At 39.9% G+C, this 26,734-nt stretch overlaps 1 protein-coding gene across 5 annotated transcripts in view; it reads right to left on the bottom strand.

Annotated features, from left to right (window-relative positions):
* adamts3 (ADAM metallopeptidase with thrombospondin type 1 motif, 3) overlaps positions 1–26,734 on the bottom strand; it is a 176,959-nt gene that overhangs the window by 103,305 nt on the left and 46,920 nt on the right. For all 5 annotated transcript variants that reach the window (XM_039803991.1, XM_039803993.1, XM_039803992.1 and 2 more), the window contains exon 5: positions 11,044–11,237. In XM_039803991.1, coding sequence (XP_039659925.1) covers positions 11,044–11,237 — 194 coding nt within the window. The remainder of the gene's footprint in view (positions 1–11,043; positions 11,238–26,734) is intronic.

Here is a 26,734-nt window from a genome sequence, read left to right as displayed (position 1 = left end):
CCTGCAGCCTCAGAAGTAATGTAAGGAGAACTGGGTTAGTCAGTAAGCCTGGCCAGTAAGGACTCTCCACAGATTAGCCAGACTAACATTTCCCATCATCTTAAATCTGAGGGAAAAGGTAAAGTGAGCTTTTTTTTCACACCCTATTTTCTAAACACTATTATCTTCCACAGACCTGTTGTCTGTTTTTAATCAGCCAGAGGGATCAAATTTCCCTTTCAGGGATCAGCGTTGCTTACTCTGTGGGTATCTGGGCCATTAAATACACTGATGGATTTTCTATTTAAATTACTCCACGTGCATGTTCACTTATCTACCTGAAGATGCAGAGCATATGAGCCTGTCTCTTAATTTTCTTTAGTTTTTCACTTTACCCCCCGGTATATAATTCATGCCAGTCAATATCCAAATGTATTATAATAAAACACCAATAACGGAAATTATAGTATATGATATATATTACGAGCAATTAGGATTCTGCTGGGAGAACAAACTTTATAAACACATACTGTACATTAACACTCATTCAAGAGGAAGCTATAAAAATGGAGGACAAAGGGACAAAACAGGCAGCAACAGTTGATGGTAGAGGCGGGAGGGGCATTTATGCTGTGTGCCGGCTAGTAGTTCTCTGTCAGTGAATCTGGGGGGTGGAGCTTATGAAGGGGGGTTGTATTTGTTTGGCAGTTGAGTTCAAATATCAACAATCTTTGTGCAGAATCACTTACTGCTCCTTTAATAAAGCATCAGATTATCACCACTCTTTTTTGGAGTTTTGATTGACAGACACTAGAACAATTATTGAATATATACGAGCCTAAAAGTTTTACATGCCTAGAATGCAAAGGACTTTTGTTTTAATTTAGATATTTGTTTCCCCTATTATTCTATTATATTACATTATATTGTAAAGCTTGCAGCGTTGTTACGCCTGTCATGACAGCTGTACACAAGGACAAAGTGCATGTTATTGACAGCTGACATATAACAGGCTCAGTGTGATGTGTCGTTATTGCTGTTGTTTTGCCACTAACTGATGGAGCAAACAGTAAACACCAATCAAATCAGTGAACAAATCAACATCATGTCATGGTCTCTGACACTGTATATCAGAAGACCTCATTACTGCAGCAACCAGGAGCATTTGGACTAAAGCGACAGGCGGTGTCACAGTGGGTCTCATTTTCCTTAGGCCAGTGATTTCTCACTGTGTTTATCTGCCTCATTACACAATATGTCGTAGTTCTCCACACAGGGCAGAGGAGGTGGACGAAAAATATCCAGGCAGCATAAAATCAGAATGCTCAGAGCATGTTATCGACTTCTTGGGGTGCCATGTTGCTGGAGGAGCAGGACGCCAAACTGCAGTATTACTCCAAGTCGATTCCATTGCTAACTGCTTTTTGACAGTATGAAGCAACAATCTGGCTGAATCTGCCACAGATGGGTGCTTTATTTTAAAAAGAAGATAAACGCTGCTGATCCTGAACTCTCATCTACTGGCAGAACGCTCCCCCCGGCGTTAGCTGCACCGCAAGCTAAAATTACCCTATATGTTATCTTTCTCCCACACACTGATCTGCCCGCTTGCAAAGGTTGGTAATAAGGATGTACTCAAAACCACAGCAACTTCTTAACAGCTTTGTCCACACATTTACACTTTAGGACCAATTCCTCTTGCTGTATGTGTTTGGCCTTACGTTTCTTTTTTTCCCTGGCTCACGTACACTGGTACACTCTTTAGGCCGGTTACACACTGCACGCCTCGCGCGAGCGTGCCGTTTCTGTTGCGTCTCAGCTGCGTGGATTTTTCTGTGTCCTACACACCAGAAGCGTGTCTGACGCGGCGCTGCTCCTGCTGCTAGGTACAGGGAGGACTGATCTGTGGGCTGTCCGTTTATAACAACTTTGTCTTGCTGTAAAGAGCCTATATAGCCTATCTGATGTTGGACCGTCACTCACACACACACTACGTTGTTATCATAGCCTATCCTACCATTTATATATAGCCTACTGATTTGATTAAAGCAAGACAACGTCGGCAGTATTGACTGTAAAATATGTTACAGAATATTTCGTTCTGTATGACAGGTGCAATATTTGAAAATCTTTTCTCTGAAATTTTGTATTACATTTATATCTACATTGATGTCAAAACCTAGACTTTCAAACATCAAGATGTCATTTATTAATATGCATTCGTGTCTAAATGACATATAAACATATTTTCCTATTTTATTTTGCCTGGAAACGCTCCCAACACGCTTGCGTCTCGCGTGAAAAATAGCTGTTGGTTCTATTCCTAGCAAGCACGCGTCTCACGCTGGCAGTGTGTAAGCTTTAACCTGTTAACATGGGAGCCGAAATATAAACGGACACGCCACGCGGCTGACACGCTCGCGCAACGCTTGCAGTGTTTAACCGGCCTTAGAGGGAAGCAGGGGAACGATGGGGTCACCGATCAACACCACTGAGTTGATTGCTTCTTCAGCTGAAATGGCCTTCTGAAAACTCACTAGTCTAGTGTGTAATCTGTTCAAGAACAACGTCACTTTTCTGTTGTCATCTGAAGTGCTGATCTTCATGTTGGAACTTTTGTTTTGTTTTGTTATCTATTTTTTTTTAGGGCGGTCTGAAATGAATGCATTCATTTTCTGGTTAATCTTAGCTAATTGGTAATTGGTAAAAAATTAATGCAACAGTGCACTCATGTATTTTCCTTACATGGTGTACTGTATCATATAGTGAATAATGATAGAAAGTTCTAATACATTTTTCTAATATCATTCAATGTCTCATCACAGCTAAACTGGCAACATTGAGATTTGTCTCTTGCTGTATTTTCTGCCTATGAGACACACAGGAGTCACACAGAAACAAGTCGTTGCAGACAAAGAAACAGAGAGAGTGTGCATGTGTGTCTGTCATACTGTATGAAGGCTGTCAGTACTGATGTGCTCCAAAACAGGCATCAGTTAACAGACCTCCAGTCCCAAAGTTACAGGAGAGAAACAGATTTACTTTGAGAAACAGGTTGAACCCTGAAAATAGCAAAAAAATGAATTCTTCTTCAAAACACAATACAACTCTAATTGCCACGAGTTTGAATATGATAATATCCTATTGTAGTGTATGTGATGTAAATTAACGTATATGGACATACTTTTCTGTACTTTTGATCTGCGGCTGTTTTTTATGGTTTTCCCTGAGTTCCACTTAAATGAAATCTAAATGCTATAGCATGCAATGATATTTTAGACAATAGTGTCTTTCCAACAGTGTGGGGCTTATTCCTGGTTTTACATGACAACTCCCCTGTGCACAATTTCACATTCATAAAGAAATGGTTTTCCCAGTTTGGTGTGGAAGAACTTGATTGGCCTGCAAAGAGCCCCAAAGCAAAGAGCCTCTCAACCCCATCCAACACCTAACTGGTACAAGGAGAGTGAGCAAGGTCTTACAACCCAAGGTTGGACCTCACTAACGCTCTTGTGTCTGAATGGGAGAAAATCCATGCAGTCAGCTTCCAACATCTGGTGGAAAGTATAAAACCAGAAGAGTGGAGGCTGTTAAAGCCGCAGATAGATACCTATAAATGACGTGGGTTTAATGGTGTCCATATACAGTACATGTGACTACCACTACCTCAGTTCATTGTTTACCTGCTGTGATAATACCACAGTAGCAAACATACAACACTTTTTTCCTGCATTTTCACATGATGATAATGCAATCCAATACAACAACCATCCAACAAATCATACCTTTGTGATGCCTCTAATGTTGACTTAAAACTGTGTCATAGAAGAAGCTTTTACATGTAACTATATGGTAATATTTGAGCCTGTAATGAGATGTGGTGTTATACTGGACTACATTATAGAGAACACAACATTTTAACATCTTTCAATAGTGTATATTGCAGTCCAATACAAAATGCAGCCTTAAAAAACCCCCACATAAATACAAAAACTCAACATTATAAATCCCAAAGCTAGTATGTGTTACACAGTTGTCAAATTAAATTACACAGGTAATGAACTGATAACTCAGTATATTTAAATGTAAATGTTGTTGCATTACCCAAATGTCACCAACAGAGGTCCATAAAAGTCATGCATGACTTTATGTCCCATTAAAAGGATAATGTGGAACCTCTGTTCCCAGGTTCTGTTGATGCCATGGGTGGTTTCTGCCATTTATTTTTACTTTATTTTTACTAGCTGTCGATCCAGTGTAGTTTGTACAAAATTGTTATCTTTTTCTTGACAAAAAAGCCTCACCCACTTAACTATCTTAGCACGCTGATGTTGTTTAGAGGTGTAATTTCTGAAGACAGCAAATTGGACAGGACATAACTTCTCATTGGAATGTTTTGTGGTGAATAAAATAACGTGTGAAAGCTTCCGTATGAGGCTTTCATCAGAAATGTGCCGCAAATACGAAGCTGTTATTGATGTTTGTCAGCCTGAGACAGAAAGCCGATGCCACTGGGGGTAGCAATTTTGAGTCCTCTTTGTGTCTTTTTATGTGTACACCAAAGACTGAAACAGATCAAACAGCAGCATCCAAAATCTTTACTCAAGACTCCAGTGAAAATAAAATCCAAAAAGACCCAGACAGGTCAAAAAAATGACAAGAACTCTAAGCATAAAATGTAAAAAAACAAGCCTAGAAAATGTAAATTATACAGACATATTCTCAAATATGTGATAGTGTGTGTGATCTCATTCCACTTATTTCATAATTTGTTTACATCACAGAACCGAATGAAACATCTATTTAACTAAACTGGATTGCAGAGTACAGCAGAATGTAGTGAGCAGCCATGCATGTTAGGGGCGAGAAACAATAGAGAGGGGAGATCTTGTCCTGAGAGCTCTGATCGTTGATTTCATGAAGACAAATTGTCTCAAGAATGCATGTGCTATAAGCTTGCTAATGGAGTCTTATTAAAGACGAAGGATGTGACATCAAAAAAGGAACTTAACAATTATCTCATTTAGTGTAGCAGGTTAGGGTTAAAATGTAAAGTACTAAATATATTCATACTGTGTGTGTAGGTTTGGGTGTGTCTGCAAGAGGTTGCCGGTAAACTACATTGTTGTTGATCACATTGTCGACAATATGCCAGTAATGAAAATGTACACACACACACACACACACACACACGATAATAGAGGAGTTAAGGGAACATAAGAGAGAGAGAAGGAAAAATAAAAAAGGAGAGAGCATGAGAAGAGAAGGGAGGACAGAGGGACAGAAGGGATGAGGTGAGGAGGGGAGGACAGAGGTAGAAGGAAAAAGTGGAGATAAGAGGCAATGAGGACAACAGATGAGTGGAGAACGAATAGAAGGAGAAGAGTGAAGAGGAGAGGCAGAAAAAGAGGAGATGAGCTGAGAGGAGAAGAGAAGTAAGAGGAAAGACGACAAAAGAAGGAAAAGGAGAAAAGAAGGGAAACGTAGAGGTTAGAAGAGGAAAGAAGACTACAAAAGATGAGAGGAAAGATGGGAAAATAGAAGAGTAGAAGGAAAAAGGAGGAGGTAGAAAAAAAGGATGCAGTGGGAAAAGAGAAGGGAGGAGGCAAGGACAGAAGAGAAGAAGAGAGGATAGAAGTGAAGAGGAGAAAAAGGAGAAGGAAAGAAAGGAGAAGGACAGGTGAGAAGAGACAGGAGAGGAAAGAAGGGAGACCAGAAGGGTAGGAAAAGAAATGAGAAAAAAAGGAAAAAAATAATGGAGAAGAGGAGACATGCTTGCTGTTAAAGGCTTTGGATAAATGCTGCCATATAAATGCTGTAGCTGTTTACCATTTAGAAGAATGGAAGGGAAGAAAAGGGGGAGGGGGGAATAAAAAGATGGGCATGGAAGAGGAGAGGAGAGTTTACAGGTCTGAGTGTATCTGAGTGAGTTTGAGAGAACCAGAGAGGGCGAGAGAGATAGGGATAAAGCTATATATATATATATATATATATATATGTGTGTAGACATGGCAGGAACCGGACACCGTTATTAATCATAGTAATCACTGTTCAGAGGCCAAGCTGCTTCCAGTCAAAGGGACCTCTGCTGGTAAACACCATAAATAACCTCATAATATCATCACTGCCGGCCATGGCAACAAAGTGAGAGAGAGTGAGAGAGAAACACACTCTAGATATATGTACAGTATATACATCTGTATATGCATATATATGTACAGAAATAAAAGAACAGATAGTGGACAATGCTCAATTAAGATGACTTTAAATGTAATTAAAGTTTTTATAGAGACAAGTGGAGAGAGAAAAACGAGGGGAGACAGAGATGACAAGGAACAAACCGGGGACGTTGTGGTTTTTGGTCCACGCCTCAACCTTCAGGGTGCTATTTTTAAACTATGGAAGACCATTTATGCCAGGAAAAGAAAAGAATAGATGAAATGTAAGGAATAACAACACAATAAATACAAATGGTAAATAAAAAAAATGTCAGATAGAAAGTCAAACTTCGGATATACTGAGTCAAAATTACAAAGTTTACATTGTTGCAGCTGTTATTGCTTTGTTTAATGAAACCAATCCTCTGTTTTCCGACAAGAACACAATACAGACAAAAGGTAAAGGACTGTGCAGAAAGAGTGCATACACAATTATGCAATCAATGCTTCTAAACATTTGCATTTGAAAGAATTATCTTTGCAAGGGGAATTTAAAAAAACATTTCTGTGACAATGCCATCCCAGGAAACGCATGACAACTACACAGGAATACAGCCAGTCCTCAGATAGAAAAGCTACACTGATAAAATCGATGGCAGCTAAATCCTGTTCATGGCTGGCTCATATATCTCCTGCTGACACACAGAAGCTGGATTCATAACCTGCTTGACAACAATTACCTTCCTTTGTTTGATTATGTTGGCCCGCTGCTTTCATGTTTCAAGTCTAATTCCTCTCCCCCACGACATGTCATCGGCGGTATAAAGAAACGTTTTTTTCAAACCTTATTCAACACAACAGTTGAGATGTACCTGTCAACTATCCACTTGTTCTCCAGGAAAGTGAAGAAAAGTTAGTTTGGTATATCCAGCAATCATGATACGTTTAAAGCAGGAAAATTGTACTGACGTCAAAGCCAGTAAGCTTTGTGTTTGAACAGAGGTATTCCTTTCAAGAGAGGGCCGTATTGGTATCCTGGTGCACGGACAATGGGGAAAACACACAGATGCATTAAGCCACATGATTAGAGGTAAAGCTGCGAGATAGGGCGCAAAGCATTTTGCAGGCACAGAGGCCAAGTCCAGCGCAAATATATTTCATCATTGCTTCTAGCTTTGTTTGCACTTTGAAAGGTCAGCGCCAATGAAGCCAAATTAAAAATAATTTGAACTTTGAGCGCAGCGCTCAGCTGCAATTTTGAGCGGTGCTGGTGCGCCACGGTTAGCGCTTCCTCTGAGTTCTCTCCAACTGCTCTCCCCATAGGAAAAAAATCAGCCAGCGCAGAACGATTTCAGCGCCGATCATATGTAGGCGACTATAGACTCCCCACACAGTGTGTTGTCCATCACTGCATGAAAAGTGGGATTTTCATCAGTATGCGGAACTGTAGATTGTCGTGGAACGTCAGGTTTACGGCTGTAAATTGTCGGATATTGACGTGGGCCTTGCTTGGCAGTTGTCCCCCCCCACGACCCCCTCCCTCTAATTCTAGGTGAGGCTTTAACATGTAAATGAAAATGCTGTGAGCTATACAAATGCAAATCAGGGTAGCAGCAGGGGGAGTTTTACCCCAGGTGACATTTTTCTAAAAGGTATTAACTTAATTTTAAGAAAATCTCTTAAAATAGATCAGACTCAGTATAGCCTAATTGTAGACTCTTCAATTTTAGCTTGAATTGATTTAGGCTATTTAATGAAAGTATGCTAGATTAATTAATGTGTATGTCATTAGTAATAACTAATGTTATGTCAAAAAGATACACAAAATAATTTATTTCAACAATTAGTTTTAATCAGACTTTGCCACAAAGGTAAAATGTGCATTCCATGATTCATTCACAGTCTCCTAGAGCTCAACCACTGTCCATAGTGGCATGACTACAGTGACCTTTGACCTTGGAAACCACTGTACAGTTTTTTTAAGAACTGTCTTTCTGCTGACACCAAAATGTGTGCTTTACATAAAGCATATCAGCTTTGTCATTGCATGACAAGGTCCCAACCATTTGTCTTCTTAAAATACTGGCAAATTCATCACCATATTCACATGTCCGTGACATATGAAGCTGTTGGCTCTGCTGAAATGGCCTCATAATCCAGACTTCAATTGTCCTATTATTAAGCTTTCCCAGTATTCCATTAAAACTCACTGTAATTCACCTCCACACCAGTGTGTGTGCTGTGCGCGCCCTGCTGGTTAATCTGCTGCTCTTTGTCTCTCTCTATCACTCTGCCCCGCCCCCTACCCCCGCCTTCACTGCTTCGATTTGAAAAATATCGGCGGGACTCGGGAGATGAGTCCGAGAGTTAGAGCTATAACATAGAAGCTCTATATACATAGAGCTTCCGAAATATGGGAATATTTCAGGCCAACTGGTAAATGAGTTGTCTGTACACTCTGTCAAACTTCACTTGGAAACACACAGGAGTTGTTCAAGACGTTTGGAGCGTTTTTTTTTCTCTTCTCCATATCACCTCCGGGGCTCCAAAGATGCGCTCACAGAAAAGAAGAAGACGACGTAAGTATATGATTATTAATGAAACGGCGAGCTAGTCTGTATTGTTTATTCTTGAGAAGTACAATGACTGTATTTGGATGTTAAACAGGCTACTTAGACTTGGCAGTAATGTTTTAAACCCCACCAAGTTTAAACGCGAGCAGCACAGAGCTGTGTGTCTGGCTGCTTTCAGCGCCATTCATTACAGAGCTGAGCGGGTGAGTTGCTTTATAAATGTCAATAAAGCTCTATCTTTGAATAAACAGCACATTCCTGGCATATCATTTTAACTATGATAATCATGACATGAATATACAACATAGTATATGAAATAAATACATAAATAAATATATATATATATATATAATTTTATTATTATAATAATAATAATGGCCCAGGTTGACCAATAGCCTAACCCGTGACAGACCTGTCAACCAATCACGAGAGATTTTTCTTGTTTAAAAGTAGTGGTTTCATCCAATAGTGAGTGAGGAAATTCCAGCCAGGCCAGACGTTCTCTGGCCAGGCGCCTATTCATATTCTAATTACGGTAGATCCATTAGCACCTCCGCGGGAGCTCTCTACATACGTCATGGTTCGTTTCCGACAGTATCCGTGCGTTCATGGACATCGGAAAAACGTTTTTCCGAGTGAAAACGTCACCATTCACGTAACGTCCTGTGGGAATCAAGAGGTGGGAAACTCGGGCTGGATTTTGATAACCGAGTTTCCCAGTTGGTGACGCGTTGTTGACAACTGACGTTTGATGGAGGCGACTTTGGTTCACTGAACATATTTTAATGACAATAAACTGTTTATTGTGGACAAACGCCACTGCCAAGAAACATACACAGACATAACATGTTTCAAATTATTCATAAATAGGCCTATGTTTAAAAAAAACCAAAACATTATCCGTGTCTTTTCCCATTCGTTGTCCTCCAGATAACACAAACAAACACCTGGCGATGTGCTGTTTGGATGCTCGTATAAGAAAACAGCAGCAAATCTTTTATTGTGGCCTCCATGTTTTCACACACCTGATGCTCTCGGCTACGGCCAACCGTTGGTGGCAGTCATGCAACAAGTTGTTATGCCAAACGCCAATATAACAGAAGAAGAAGAACACGCATCCCGACCATGTGAACGCTGCCAGTCGGAAAAACAACGTAACCAGGGGGGCGGTGCCTGTTATTCCGAGGTGGCATGAACGCAGCATATGTGGCACAGACGAACGTGACGTTCGCAGTCTGTAAACTGTCGATAACTGCCGAAAATTATGGGGATTTCCGGGCGTTTACAGGCATTTACGGGGATGGAAATCCCACTTTTCATGCAGTGCATGATCATTCAAGATCTGTGTATATAACACTGAACCACAGCAGAGGACTCAGAGGAGAGAGCCTGCTGTTAACGCTGACGGCTCATACAGTATACTTTATTCAAACCATGACCAGTTACATTCAGTATCTGTCATGCCAGATTAGAGGCTAGTGTAGCCTCCTTTGTATCGTTTCTGGCCCTGGGAAACAGAACTCTGAGTGCTTACTAATACTGACTGAGCTCTCAGAAGACATGGGGGGAAAAAAAACCCCCAAAAAATGAAGTTTAGTTGCTGTTTTATGTTAAAAACTTTAATCCAATATGACTTAAAAAAACAAATTTGGATAAGTAGTTACCACTGCCTCCTTTACACCGTCACAGTTTGAGACAGCAGAGATGCAGCTAAAAAGTAAAAAAGAAATTAAAAAAAATTCCAGAAGAGAGAGTTGATGGATCATGGTTATGAAAGAAACCAAGTTATGATATGTAAATGCATGGCTACTGTGCTGGTGCACTTCCATGGCTGCTGTATTGTTTTCTACGCTTACAAAATCATTGTTGTTCAACGATGAAAGCGCCGACGAGAGCTCCGGTAGATACTCTTTTATATTAGAATATGGATACTAATCTAACTAACACATTTTTAATTGTTTTTAGAAAGACTGATAAAAGAAATGTTAGATAGTGAAGGGGAAAGATAGTGAAACAGATGCCAGACAGGAAGTGGAGAGAGGATTGTGGCTCTGGATTCCCACAGTATTTAGTAAGCTTTTTTCTTCTATATCAATACAGCCTACAATGCGTAATAAAAATTGCAGCTTTATATAACCACTCAACCATATGTATTGGTATTGACCCACAGTGCAGAACTCTTGAAAGACGATAAAGATTTTTTTGTTACCCACTAGTGCCTTCAAACTCTGTCAAGCACGAAGACCAGTACATAGACAATTCAGCTTCATAGTGGCATTTGGCTGCAACAGTGACAAAAACGAGTGACAAAAAAACAAGTGTCAGGGACTTACGATATTCATCAGAGTGAGGAGATAATTCTGCACGTGCTCTTTGCCGTGAAACCGAACCACTGAGTCATCAACTCCCAGCAGGATTTCAATGTTGTAGTCGTCCTCCCCGGCATCTCTCCGACGACGGCGGAGGACAGTCTCATTGACCTGCCGGGCTACAGAGTCCAGGGTCCCGGGTACATCCAGCTCGGGTTCTGTGCAGGGATCAAGACACGGGAGATAGGAGCGTTAATGTGGACGTGCAAAAACAAAAGAAAAATGGAATGCAATGATCTGAAAAACACATTATTTTCTGTCTACAACAGTTGCTATTGGGCTTTTATGTTTAAAAAGCTTACTGAGTAAATTCACACCTTGATCCACTACTACATAAAAAACGTTTACACTTATTTACAAGAACACAGTACTGAAGCTGTCAGAGGGTTGAATCAATATTAATAAGTGTGTCATGTTGCTTCAGGTCTTCTGTTTTACATTTGAACAGCCATTCTTTGATTATTGGTTTATCAAGCAAAAATGTCAGGTTTGTATTCTTGTTCCAGCTTCTCAACAAACGAGTGGATTTGCTACGTTCTTCTGTTTTCCTTTTATATTATTGTAATTTAAATATCTTTGGGTTTTGGACGGTCGGTTTTGGCGGTCGAACAAACCAAGCAATGTGAAGATGACACTTCAGGATCTGGTTTTTAGGAACACACACAAAAAGGCTTGAAAGTAAATTTTGCATTTGAGATTTACAGTACATAAATACAATCATACAACATGTGCTAGTTTTTAAAGATTCTATTTTGTTGAGTTTGTGAAATGAATATTTGACTGTCATTTTATTCTATTTTCTTATATACATTGATTCCACTTGGAGAAAACGGCTCTTAATACATAATTACAGCCATAAACTTGAAAATGTCATCAGAAATCAATCAAAAAGATCATCTTACATAACATTTTGAATGTATTTTGTATGTATGTATTTTTTGCATTCACATCCATGCCCTGAAGTCAATTAAAGTATTTATTTCACACCATCTTATGATGTGATTACACCAGTCACGACATCCAAATTGCCAGGGCGTAAAGACACACACAGACACACAGACACACACAACCACACACACACACACACACACACACACACACACTTTCTGACATGACTCATACTGTATGTTCACTGGTGGCTGTTAATGAAGCCTTGGGCTGCAAATGTTTTTAAAACACTGTAGTATAGAGCTACTCATACTGTAGCTACTGAACTGCTGTTACACTATTCCAAACATGGCTAATTGGTAACAATGTATAGTTATTATTAGGCATTTTTACAATCTACAGATAATTGGTTGTTAAGTAACAGGAAAATCAGAATTGACTTCAAAGCAAATTTCTCACTGGATATGAAAACTGAATTATCCGATTTGACAATATTTGGTCCCCCTCGCTTCCTCTCTGGTCCCCTCTGGGGTAATAAAGATATCTGTTATCCTTCAACGGCTGGTTCTGAATCAGACCATGAAAATGCTAATATTGCTAATGCTAATACTTCCCTTTTTGATGGCAGGCACCCGTTCTAAACCTCTCCCTAATACTGCTTAGCTTTACACTCTGAAGGCTGAGGCCGTCACTGTCAAACACTGCTGATGTGAAATCCTTCATCTGGTCCCCTCGGTAATCCTGATCAAGTGGCCATTTAAGATTTCATTTTCCACTATAATGACTAAAAAACTGCTGATTCTTTGGGGGTTTCAGCAGCTTGGTTGGTCAAAAAAGTAGCCATAGTTGAAGGTTGAAAACCCGGTGGGCGAACATCTTGGCATGTGAATGAATCATCAGAGAATGTTTTGCTTTGCTGGAGCTGAATGCCAACAGTATGGATGTGATTACACCTTCTGCTTGTTTTGTTTGGTCTCCACCGCAGTGGAAATTTGGTTCATTTTAATCTCATTTGACATAATCTCAATTTGAAATCAAAAGTCTGAACCTTGTTGTGTGCTCTCAAGATTGTTTTAAAACAATGTTTTCTGAGAGTTTCTCTATCATTACATCACTCAAGCACAAGTTTACTACTTTTTATAATCTGCAATTTAACAAACTCTGAAACTGTTTGGACAGAAACACAGCAATATGAATCTCAGTTGTATACAACAAGTACATGGTGTGAATGTATAATGTGTCAAACAATTAAATTAACTTTGAAATATCATTAACTGCTTACAAAACCAGTCATCAAAAGTCCATCTGCAAATATGCCAAATCAATTTATAGACAGATAAAGCAACTAAATAAAATCTCTCGTTTGATGTGATCATGTATGTATGTTGTAAGTTTATTTGATTGGATTAATCAACATTTCTGTAAATGCGCCAGTGTTAGCCGGTCGGCTAATTTTCAACTGTAGTCCTAGTATCATAGGCTTTAAGCCTTGTAATGCCCTTTGTATGCACATCATAATGCATCATATACCTACAGGCTGAGAGCTAAAACGTTTGACTAATGCACCCAATTATTTATGTTTTGCATTGCACAGCTTGGTGCAAATTGTCCCCACTTGAAGAATTGCAAGTTCTTTTTGAGTAAATCATATTGCAGACTCGCTGGCTGTGTGGGCCCCCTGGGATCCTTTTGCATTTGTTTAAGACCAGCACATTTTCATTCTGATCCTCAAAATGAATATAAACTGAAGGTTGAGGGAGGTAATCTTTCATTTGGTAGTGTCAATAAACCTCTGCTTGTAGTTCACCAGCAAGACATTACAGGCCTTGAACTAAAAATTGGGTTCATGTAGGTTTACGCAGCCCATTTACAAACAAACCAGGGATGGTAAACAAAGGCCACATGGACTCACAAGTAACTTGTGTATTAAAGACGTTTCAGTGACCTCTCATCCTGCCGTGTTAGAAAATTTGGCAGGAGGGTGAATCAAAACAAATCTCCTTCCAGTTTAGCTAAACCTGATGGACGTTTCTGCGCTCAGTACTGAAATGAACCTCCTCTGGTCTTCAAGTCAGTTAATATCACATGAATCAGATGCATATAATATATTCACCTATGTATTGGAAATGACTCACATGCAGCATTCTTGTAAGAAGACATTTTTAGGCATCTCAGGACAGTTTTCGGGCAAGACTAAACTAGGATCCCACTCAAATGTCAGTATGAATGTCCTAAAGAAAAGTAAGACAGAGCTATTCAGTGCTCTGTGAATTTCCCCTTAATAAATATATGATTAAAGCAACAACAACAAAATTTATATTTTTCTATATTTCATCCACATGATACTGGATCAGATCCATAAGATACTGCGCTGGCAAATACTTGGAAATCTTGAGCCATAAATAAAAGTGCAGACCATTTTTCATTTTTCCAGGGATGCTTAGGGCCGCAGACAGGGCCAGTGATTGAGTGGAGAGGGAGCTAAAATAAATAGGAAGAAATGGCTGCCGCCTCAGCTGTGGCCCGGCTCCTACAGTGTTGGGATTGTGGAGTGCATTCCTCCTCTCCGCCGCTCCCGTCATGACACAGGCATTCTTGTGCAGCGGGCCAGCTCCCCACCTCCCCCTCCTGAGTAAACAGGCTTTCTGAGGTCCCTACTTCAAACGCACAGGACTTCCCCTCAGCAGTGCTTCTTAAGACCGCTAGTGTGCTTGAGTGAGCGGCGAGCCCCCTCTCCCTCCTCCCCCGCCTCGCCCCACCCCAGCCCACAGCCCAGTCCCATGGGAGCCCCACCGTGCAGCGGCAGGAGCAGCAGCAGCCCAGGAGATGGGAGAGGCCCCCAGGCAGCGCCTGCCCACACGTGGCACCGTGCAGCAAGGTGGCAACAAGGCCAGCCAGAGCCACAGCAGGCTAAAAATGGCACAGAGGTAGACGACAGGCAACTCACCATCAGCCTAGAGTGGAAATCTACTGTGTCTGCTCTGACGCCATTAATATCCACACACCACCGTTCACAGACACTCACACTCCCGCAACCCCATTAGGAAAAAGGACAAAGATATAGTGTCAGAATTAACCAGGGTGGAAGAAAATGAGGAGAAAATTTGCATTTGGTTGTTTAGATTCGAATGCATTAACATTTAGGGCAAAGCCTCTCCTCTGAGGATGTAAATCTATTTATTTATATAATCATAAAAGTTAATACATCTGACAGAAAAAGGATCTTCAGTTATGGAACAAAGCCCAACATGTATCCAGTGTATTACAGCAACAATAAGCAGCATTTTTGCACTAAAATATGGGCCGTAATCCTTTTATCTGTTTCTGCTGTGTAGTGGGGCTGGAGGATTGGCCTACAGTATAAACTGAGATGATACAGAAGATCACATTTAAAATGAAAATGAGGAATCTGCATGAAATCTACTCTGTGAGCTAAATGTAATTTTTCTCATGTGGCAAAACTAGTAAGGGGTACAATTAGGTGGGACAAACACATTTTCTTTCTGCAGTTGTTTTGTTAGTGAAATTAAGTAACAGTTCCTTATTGATAAGAAGCTTTGCAGTTGAAACTATACTACCAGACGTTATTTTTAATGAATCACGATCTAAATGAGATCCAATGATAAAAGGACGCTTAAAACTGCAGTTTGAGCCTGATGAGCTGATGGAGCTTAAAAATCTGAAATAGTGATTTTAAAAATAGTAACACTGCTCTCCGTTATGAATTTGAGAAAGACAATCAGACATATACCGTGAACTTAAACTGCTTTTGCAGAAGGAGTTGATACATTCACATGCTGTATACTACAACATAAGCAGGTGCAAGCCACACAGCTCCATTTCACAATGGCTTCCCATGTGATCAGAACACTGAAAAAAGGCTTAAAGTGTGATGTAACCGACTGCGAAAAAGGCAGCATCTTGGATGCCAGAAGAGCGGGTTAGGGCATCGCCCCGACAGCGGCTGATCAAAGGAGGCAATCTCAAAGGAGTTCAGCGAATGAAACACGATACAAAACACCTCATCAAAACATCCGATGACATGTCAAGTGGCTCAGGCCACACAAATAAATGACTACATTTAATTGCAAAGCACACAATCTGATGCAGTCTTGCATGTCTGGGGTAAAAAAAAACGGACTACATTGTAGAGGAGGTGACAGGTTGATTGGACTGGTGAATCCTGGTTCCGACTGGTATTCATGTTGTAAATTAGTGGTTCCCAACAGACCAGTACTAAACTAAGGAATATTTGTTTCCAGGGTGATAGGGTTAGGGGTTAGACACCTTGAACTTGGCACAGTCTGCCTGCACTGCCTCATTCCTCATCGCTCTCTGTGCTCGAGAGTTTCTTTGGAGGATGTAGGGGAAATAAAGTTTAGTTTAGTTTAGTTCAGTTGTGATAAATCCCCCCCTCAATAGTGGCCAATCTGCATAAATACTGTCAATTAAACAATTCAAGGTGAACAAAAGGTTTTGGAACATTGTTGTAAATAACCTCCCATCATGCCATCATACATGCCCAATAGAGAGACAGAGAGCAGTACTGCTAGACTTCAGTGCTGCCTTTCAGAGGTGTATAGTCCAGGTGCCAGAAAGTAGAAATCCTGTCCAGCAGCTGTCCCAACCATCACTAAACCAGCTCCTCTACCAGGTAGATGAGCTCGTTAGTGAAAACACCTGTTCTAGATGTAGAGGCAGATCCAAAAACATGGCAGGATTTTTACTTTCTATACACCTCTGCTGCCTTTGATGTCATTGACCACAAATTATGGTTTTGCTTCATCTGCTTTAACATGAATAGAAAGTTTTCTATCCGATAAAACACAAATTTTTTTCTTTAATGGAAGCTTTTCAGATGCAAAACATGTAGTGTGGAATTCCACAAGGAAGTTCGCTTGGCATTTGTAACCTTTAGCTATCTTTTTGCCTGGAAAGACCACCAAACGCGTGAGCGTATTTCTATTGTGATGTGAGCCAAATAAACAAGTGAAATGTGAGTTCTTTGTCCTCCTCGACTTTAAATCTGAGATTTACTACCTTAGGGTATATTTTCAGGCCCCTTAAGTTGAAATAACGTTAATGAATTTAAATGTATTTAAATTAGTGCTGTCAAACGATTAAAATATTTAATCGCGATTCATCGCATTAATGTCATAGTTAACTCTCAATTAATCGCACACCTTGCAATCAAGTGGTATTTCAGACTGGACGTGCGGCGAATATATCTCAGTTCACAACGACAAAACACATAGATCACTTTGGTCTTGTCAGTGGAACCATTTGGCAACTTTTTAAAAGTAAACTTTCCATTCAGAATCTTATTGGCATCCATTTCGGCGTCTCACGCTCGCCATCCACTCAAAACGTAACGTTAGCCTACTACTCTTTGGCCGTCTCGCAAGCCCAAACAAGTGTGTACAGCGTGCCTGTTGTTTTGTTTCTGGTCTAGCTAGATCCGGTGTGGTGTTGTAGTTTTTCTAACGTTACTAGTTGTTGCAACAGCATGTGAAAAAAACTACAAAGTTAGCTAGGTTTGTTATACCAACTCAAACACACTATCCATGGAAAGCACTCTACACCAATCAACCACAGGCAGTTGACATTAATGTCTGGTTGGTCAGCTTTAACACTGGAATTTCTATATTTCTTTACATGAAACATCAAATGGTCTGATTCATGTCTCTATCTATCTATTTAGTCCGTATGAAGAAAGCAATGTGTGACCAATGCTATTAATGCCACAAATCTTTCGAGGTTGACATCTCAATTGAAATGCTGTCGCTGCACAATTTTGTTTTGTTGGGGGCTGGTTATTGCGGTCATAGAAATACGGGTCGCTGAACAATGGCCTGAAATCAGGTGCACAAAACCCGAAAATTCCACCTTAACATTGAGTAGAAAACTAAATTACCATAATGTCTATCTTTATCATTCTACCACTGTGGTGGTTTCAGTGCCAATGTGTTCTGAAGCTGCAGCTAATTTAGTCCTGGCAATTCACTTCTCGTCATGTAAGGGAATTTTTGACTTACTAGGGCACATAAAACCTTATAAAACCTTTTTTCTCCGTCCCAATTGAGCTGAGAATGAGCGGTGACAGCAGCAACAACAGCAGCCTAATTACCAGCACTGCACCACAACAGGAGAAAAGATGCTTGCCGAGGCATTTCAAATGGTGGAGAGACGCCACGCAGGTTTATAGTTCCGTGTTAAAGTGTGGTAGTGATTTCAAAAGCTGCGTTTGTGTGTATGTGCATTCTCTGTGGCCCACCTGAAGCTTCAGAAACACTATTAACAGGCTCCTGGGGAGTTTTAGGCATAAAATTGAAGCTAACACTCCTGCTCCCGCTGGGCCTTATATTAAGGCATTACTAATGATTTCTAAGTCTTGGCTGCTCTGCCTCAGAAAATAAACTCAAGAGTCTTTCATTGCAAAAGTAAAGAATCATTTATAATAGAAATGTTCCTTAAAAAGCTTGTGAGAGATGCTTTTACCCACATTAACCATGAATAATGCTAATGTACTGTATGTAAATGGTAAATCAAAAAATGATTTTAATGTGCAACTGATTTGGATACCACGTATAAAGGTTGATATTTGTATTTAGTCACAATAGTACTGTAAGGTGGAATGTAGGCCATGTTTTCTATGTATTTTGCCATGTGACACTTCAAAATATTGTGCCTCAGTTCTGAGTCCAGTCCAGAGTTCTACATTATACTTATGTTTCTATATCTAAGACTCCACCATGCAAATATAAACACATACAAAGCATCAATCCAACCACCTGCTGGAGGAGTTAACAGCAAATTCAATGGCTGTCGCCAAAGTCAAATCCATGTCCCAGTGCTGCTCTATTATCTTGCTGGAAGAAAAAAAACTCGGAGTTAAGCCACTTTGGTAGGAAAATCTCACATTTTAGTGTGAGAAAATCCACAGGAGTTGATGGTCAGCATGCAAAACTGATAACCTTAAAAAATTATTTGACATACTGGAGCAAAACAGAGCCAGATCAGAATCAGAATCAGAAAAAGCTTTATTGCCAAGTACGTTTTTTACACATACAAGGAATTTGTTTTGGTGTCCTAGGTGCATGTCACACATTCTCTAAATATAAGAAGGTTAAGAAAATCAAGTATTAGAATATAAACAATATAAGTGTAAATATATATACAAAGGTGTATCTGACAATTTGCCAATGTGCTTGCTTCTAAAGGAGTAATTTTGCATGCCTGAGAGCTGAAAATAAAATGCTGCTGGTCACAGCAGAGAAACAGCTCACGTAAAAATTGAAGGTTTCACATTAAGGACTGCTCATCCATTTCAGCATGCGGTGAGTTTTCTAAGCACTGAACTGAAATTTAAATCAGCTTTATTATGTCATACTGAGAGACATCTCTGATGTTAATATTTCTTTAAAATTGAAAGACACTATTCTTGCTGCAAACCCGTCAATGGACATGCCTGCAGCTCTGTAGCTCAGTCAGCTAATTCATCTTAATATTGTTTTTAGTGATGAAAGGTATTTTAATACTGGCACAGAACATTGTGTTGAAAACCTTTCATTTTTCCTCAACGGCACGAAGATCTGTATTTTGTGTCAACTGTGAAAAGGGTGAGTCTGAGTTTAAACAGGCTCTCTGGTTTACAGCATGTTTCCAAATCAGGTCAATCAGCAATACTTCAGTAACATCAGCATAGATCAATGTATATCACATTAAGATGACTATGGATTAACTGCAGGGGTGGAAGAAACAAATTACATTTACTCTCCTTACTGTAACAAAGTCATTTTTTTCTGTACCTCAGTTTCTTATGTTTTAAATATCAGTATATCAATATAATTTTACTTTTGCATAAGTACTTTTTTTTATCAAAATTATCTCAGCAATTACTTTGGTGAGAACAATTTTGCTATAACTGACAGAACCAATTGCCAAACCTGCAAAAAGTCAAAGTTGATGTTATTAACTAGAATTATCCTTATTTATTATCCCAGTACAATAAAAGGACTTGAGTTAAACAATTTAAAGAAATAGAGTAACCACTACTAATACAATTCACAGCTTTGAGAGAAAAATGTCCAAGTGCTGTGTCGGTTTAATGGTTTGTTTTGCCCAAGAGTGCCTGAGAAGTAATTTATTATTTTGGGAGCTGTCCTTTCAACTTTAAGCGCACCCCAAGGTTCCCTGGACGTGAAACTAATTGAGCCCGTTTGATGATGGTGTTTGTGTTTGGAGGACAGTCTAAAAAAAAAGCTATTGGCCTCAGAATTTAAACCTGTGCTCACACACTGCCTCTAGAAACCCACACTACAGCCTGAAACGGAAGTGCTTTATTTCTGTTGTTCGTCGAGTAGCACATCACAAATTATTGTTTTGACTTGTATGTTCATGTACGGTTTAAACAAACACGATACAGCATGTTAAATACTGAACTGTAGAGGAGTTTAATATGCATTTTTATTTTAACCTCTGTTTCCAGTCTTAATGCACAGCTATGCTTACCACGCTCTGACTCAAGCTTCGTACTTGCACAAACATGAGTGATATCAATCTTCTCATCTCGCTTTTAGAAAGAAATCAAATACGTTGAAATATTCTTTAAACCTGCTTACACCATAAATAGTCTCTCTGTTGCAAATGTGCTTATCTGTTGTTGTGTTAGTTGTTGTGCTGCTGAGAAACAGACTATCAGACTTGTGTGGAGTGTGTTTGTATGTGAATTAAGAGGCAGAGAGAGAGAGCGTGTCGAAGCAGACAACGGTAGGCCTTGTTGGGGTCGGTCAGTTACAACATACAGCCAAACTTAGGCTTCATTCATGGTGGGGTGCGAACTGCATGTTTGGAAGAAATGCTCACTGTATTTCCTTTCAGGGAGTTCAATATATTTTGGTGACCTGCATCCGTTTTTTTCTCTCTCTTTCTCTCAAAGAACAAACAACCCAATGTCATCGTCGAAAGGTCAAGTGACGAACTGTTTCCAGTCTGTCCCTGCCCAAAACGACTGATAAAATACAGGATTGTAAGAAGCTGAAATACTGAAAAATGACTAAAAAGTTGGGGTTGATGTAAAATTGGGAATAGAGCCTAGTTTTTAATTCTGCTATTAAATATTTTGGTGTTGTTTGTTTTTATTTCAACTGGCAAATTATCTATTTATAGATTAACTTCTGAACAAATTACAATACAACTTTGTGAAGCATAGGTTCATGGACTACTTGAATCTGGCACATATCCCATGACTACTATCATTATGTTTCTTTCAGATGCCGATAAAAAAGTTCTTTTAAAATAACACACTTAAAAAAACTAGAAACCTCTGCTAGGGCTCCAGTCTTTAATCCTTTTCTAGTGTTTATTAGTTCATCTTTTCATGTTGATTTCAAAGGCATTTTGCAGCGTATAATGGAATACTCTAACCCAATGTACATCTAATTGGGATCAAGAACATAAACTCTTTGGCAGAGGTACAAAATAGAAAGGGAAATTGACAAACTACCTAAAGAAATAAATTGTAAAACTATAATTTTTGCATCACTCAGATGATTGAGAGTCTTCAGGTTTTTCCAATAGCACCAGCTGATTTTTAACTGATGATTTCTGGCTGATGAGGTTACAGTCCAGTCAGACAACACCAATGAACTTGTCTCTCTCGTCAATCCAAATAGTCTCTTGCATGGTTGCTGGCTTTAGTAGTGAAACAGACCACTGCAGGAGCTTCCTCTGAATAAAACTTTATTCCGCAACAACAATGAAAAACAAATACATGTATTCATATTAAACTCAAGAGTGGAAGTTTGATTTAAGAAGTGTGAAGATATATTATATTTAAACAACATATGATGAAACTGGCTATTGTGCTTTACATTATAATGCTAGATACATTTGATGTAGATCTCTGTATCATTAATGCACCTTTCTTTAATTTACATTTAGTTTCCTTAATAGACACCAGCTACTTTATGACAACGTTGTATTTCTACCTTTAATACACAGATCACAGTCCTTTGCTGCCTAATCCTTGATTGATGTGTTTTAGGAGAAAATTGACTGTAAAGTGTAATTGCTGTGAGTACGTGGTGTTAAGTGAAGGCAACACAGATGATCATATTAGTATTTTATCCAGATTACGGCAGCTGGACAGCAGAGGATGCTGTTTTAATTCTTGAGTTCGAGAATAATAGTTACAATAATAACAACAAGGTCTACTTTTTTCCAGAGCTTTCAGCTGAACAAATCTGATGGTTAAAGCGTTCAGTATACTCGCCATTCCCGACCTGTCGCGCAACAGTGTGAAGTCATGGGAGCGCTGTAACTATTTATACTTGCGTGTGGTGGTCGCAACACTAGTTGCAATCTTCTCCTGAACAGAGGTGTCGCAACTGAGGAAAAGCTACCGACTTTGCTATTTCTACAGACTAGAAGAAGAAGAAAAAGGTAAACAATGGCAGAACTGGCAGCAACATTGACGTCAAAGTCAACAGTGGCGATATTGCCACTGAACCACGTTCAGTCGTGACCCTTTACAGTTTACAGATTGGAAGATGTCATTTATGGCTCTTATTGACAGAAAACCCCTCCCACAAAGTGAGAAGATGTTTTACCTCAAAAATGATCTTGCTGGAGAGGCGCGCAAAGCTGTAGAAGGTTTCTTTTATCGAGATTCAGAGAGTGCATACAATGGATCATGGAAAGTCTTACAAGACAGATATGGGAACCCGTTCATCATACAAAAGGCTTTCCGAGATAAGCTCATGAGATGGCCAAAGATCAACACAAACGACCCACTAGCGCTAGAAGGGTTCGCTGACTTTCTCCAAGGCTGCACTGAAGCGATCCCACACGTCAAAGGACTAGCTATCCTTAACGATTGTGAAGAAAACCACAAGTTGCTCAAAAAACTACCAGAATGGATTGTGCGCTAGTGGAGTCGAATTGTTGTAGATGAGCTTGACACATCTGGAAGCTATCCAAAACTTGCATGCTTCACAAAGTTCCTGAGCAAATAGGCATGGATAGCCTGTAACCCTATTGCTTCTCCATTGTTGATCGATTTCAAGGCCACAGATGAAATACACAAACAAAGAGTTTCGCTCAGGAGAAACAAGAAATAAATGGTAGTAAACCAAAATCACCTTGCTCCGTCTGTAAAAGTAAAGCTCATAACATTACCAAGTGTCCCACCTTCGCAGCGAAGAGTGGTGAAGACAAAAAGGCATTCATCTGTGAAAATCGGCTCTGCTTTGGGTGCCTGAGGAAGGGTCACATGACCAAAGATTGTAAGAGGCGACACACATGCAACATATGCAGCCGTCGTCACCCAACCTGCTTGCACAAAGACAGGAAACAAAGACCTGTGGAAGCAACAACGAATAGCTCCACTTCCACAGAAAACCATGCAAGCTTGGAAACGCACAAAGTTGTATCCCATACATCAACACAACATGCTTCTGCTACCTCAAGTATCGTCCCTGTCCTTGTGTCTTCAATACAAGAGCCACACAGAGAAGTACTTACATACGCAAAATTAGACACACAGAGTGACTCAGTTTGTCTTAGAAGATGTACTTGACAAACTGAATATTGATGCCCAACCAGTAAAACTGAAATTGAATACTATGACAGCTATTGACACAATCATATCGAGCAAGAACGTCCATGGTCTACAAGTTCGAGGACTGCACTCTAAGAACCACATCCAAGTACAGCAGGCCTACAGCCGTGACTTTATCCCGGTGGACAAGTCTTACGTCCCAACGAAGGAAACCGCATTACTGTGGCCTCATCTCAGACATTTGGCAGATAAGCTACCACCCTTTCAAGACTGTGATGTAGGGCTCCTGATTGGATATGACTGTCCATCAGCACTAGCTCCTATTGAGGTTATCATTGGGGACAAAAATCAACCGTTTGCACAGAGATCAGAACTAGGATGGAGTATCATAGGCTCATCAAACCCCCACCTAGACAGACAAGGAAGTCAGAGCTTTGTGCATCGGCTGACAGTAAAAGAACTGCCAATTCCATCAGCGACAGATGTTCTAAAAGCCCTAAAATCAGACTTCACTGAGAGAACTTATGAAGATAAATATGTGTCCCAGAATGATGTTCATTTCATACAGTTCCTCAGTGACAACATCACACAGAAAAAAGATGGACATTATGAGATGGTGCTTGCAACAGAAGTCAAAAACTACAATGACATCCTCAGGCGTCTGAGTCAGTTTTCCTCTTGGACGACAATTCTTAAAGTGGTTGCAAGAAACAGGGTCTAAAACGAAACAACACAGTGAGTACGTAACTGTTAAGGAGCGTGAGAAGGCTGCAGACGAAGTGAATAAGATCGTACAGCAGCAAGCCTTCCCCCAGGAGATAAGGATGCTTCAGGGTAAAAAAGACCTTCCAAACTCAAGCTCTCTTTTCCGTCTCGACCCTATCTGGTCTGAAGGACTCCTCCATGTTGGTGGGAGATTGAAACAGTCATCGCTCACAAAGTCAAGCACCCATCATCTTACCAAATAACAGCCACATCACCAAGCTGATTGTGTCCCATTTCTATGCTAAGACATGCCATCAGGATCGAAGCCAGACTTTAATGGAGCTTCGGGCCAATGGATTCTGGGTAATTGGTGGGAGCAAGTTGGTTGCAAAGCTGATACACACTTGTGTGTTTTGTAGGAAACTGCGACGGCCGACAGAGAGACAGCGAATGGCCGAACTTCCCAAAGAACGCGTCGAAGCCTCAGCACCTTTCACATACAGCGGCATGGACTGTTTCGGTCCTTTCATTGTGAAGAAAGCCCGCAAAGAATACAAAAGATACGGCTTGATTTTCACATGTCTGTAGTCTAGAGCTGTTCATATTGAAATGCTCGAAGATTTGTCAACAGACTCATTCATCAACTCATTGAGATGCTTCATCAGCCTGAGAGGAGCTGTTCAAAAACTACACTGTGACCAAGGCTCTAATTTTGTTGGCGCCAGAAATGAGCTCAAGGAAGCACTTAAACAATGTGACACTAAGCTACTGGAAATCTTCCTGACTGAGGAGCAGTGTGAATTTGTCTTCAATGCTCCCTCTGACAGTCACGCAGGAGGTGTCTTGGAACGCCAGATCAGAACTGTTAGAAATGTGCTGAATGCCACCTTTGCACAGTGCCCAGGTCGACTTGATGATGCCTCCCTCAGAACACTGCTATAGGAGGCCATGGCCATTGTTAACAGCCGCCCGTTAACAGTGGATGGAATCAATGATCCTCAGGCACTGGAGCCTATAACACCGAATCACCTCATTATGATGAAAGCTAAAGTTGCTCTTCCTCCTCCTGGAGTATTTGTCAAGGAGGACCTGTAAGCGACAAAGAGGTGGAGAAAAGTTCAGTATCTTATCGAACAGTTTTGGAGCTGCTGGAAAAAGGAGTATCTGCTGAACATATCCATGAGACAGTGTGGCACTCACCTCAGCGCAACCTCAAAGTGAATGATATTGTCATTATTAAAGACGACAACCTCCCAAGAAATCAGTGGCAACTTGGACGAGTGATTGAGACTGTTCAAAGTAGCGATGGCTTAGTTCGTCGAGTTAAAGTGCAAGTTGGGGAGAGGAAATCAAGAAATCCTGTACAATTCATTTACTCTTTGTGTATTTGTTCATTCATTGTACTAGGATTTGGTGGGAGTGTAAATGTCTGATAAATTTCACTTTATATTCTCCTGCGCAGTAGTGTATTTGTGTGTTGGCAAGACGTTGTGGTTCTACGGTGCCACCTTGTGGTCTGTTCGGCTTTTATTTTGAAAAGCGCAGTATTCTTCTTCTTCTGATGTTTTGTGATGCTAAACTTCCTGCTACTCTCTCGTCACAATGTGGTGCTCACGCATCGTTAGAGAACGGTAAAAACTTGTAAACATATTAATTATTTATCATGTTCATACATTTGAATCCTGTAAAAAAGAGTTTACATTGTGATTTACTTCATTATTTTTGTATTGTTCGTACCTGTTATCTCTAAGAGCTCCGAACTGTGAGGGTGTGTCGAGGCATGCTAGCTGGTGGAAGAAACTCTTTTGATTAGCGCTCTTGGAGAGCGGAATGAGGTATGAAGGAAAATGTGTGGAGTTTGTATCATTATCAGAAAGGATTTTGGAAAAGAGAATGTTATTACTTAATTTGTTTATGCGTTATTTGCACGTCCTCAAGATAAAAGCAATAAAATATTTCTGTATTTCATTCAAAGGAAGCATGTGATATTTTATTTATATGGCTTATAAACATATTTCATTTCATATTGGTTATTAGTTAAAATGTTAAAATGATTTGTATTGGGTATAAACATGATAAATATGTGAACATGATTTATGTGCAAATTATTTGTGAAACTACATAGAAGCATTATATATTTCTTCTGTTTTATTCTGTAGTTTTCACGGAGTTCATGGTGCTTATGGTGCATGGTGGTCGTTGAGAGGAAGAAATAAATCAACACCGTTTGAAACTCTCTGCGTCTTGATCAATAAATCCAAGGGGCCGCTACATACTAAGATGTCAATTTAGTGACCATAATGTAAACAACCACCTATAACTACAAGAATAAATTATATTTTTGGCAAATCCTTAATCTTAAAGGACTGTTCGGGCGAATTTACAAAGAATAGACTGATAACACCATGAATTGAGCATCACTTTTAACACTTACATCCGATATCTGCCCCGTCTCAAGGTTCAGTACATAAAAGATATTGCGCGAATCATATTACAGCTCAA

The sequence above is a fragment of the Perca fluviatilis genome, chromosome 6, assembly GCF_010015445.1.
Source record: "Perca fluviatilis chromosome 6, GENO_Pfluv_1.0, whole genome shotgun sequence".
Lineage (NCBI taxonomy): Eukaryota > Metazoa > Chordata > Actinopteri > Perciformes > Percidae > Perca > Perca fluviatilis.
The sequence above is the reverse complement of the archived record's forward strand: the minus strand, read 5'-3'. Positions and strand labels throughout refer to the sequence as shown.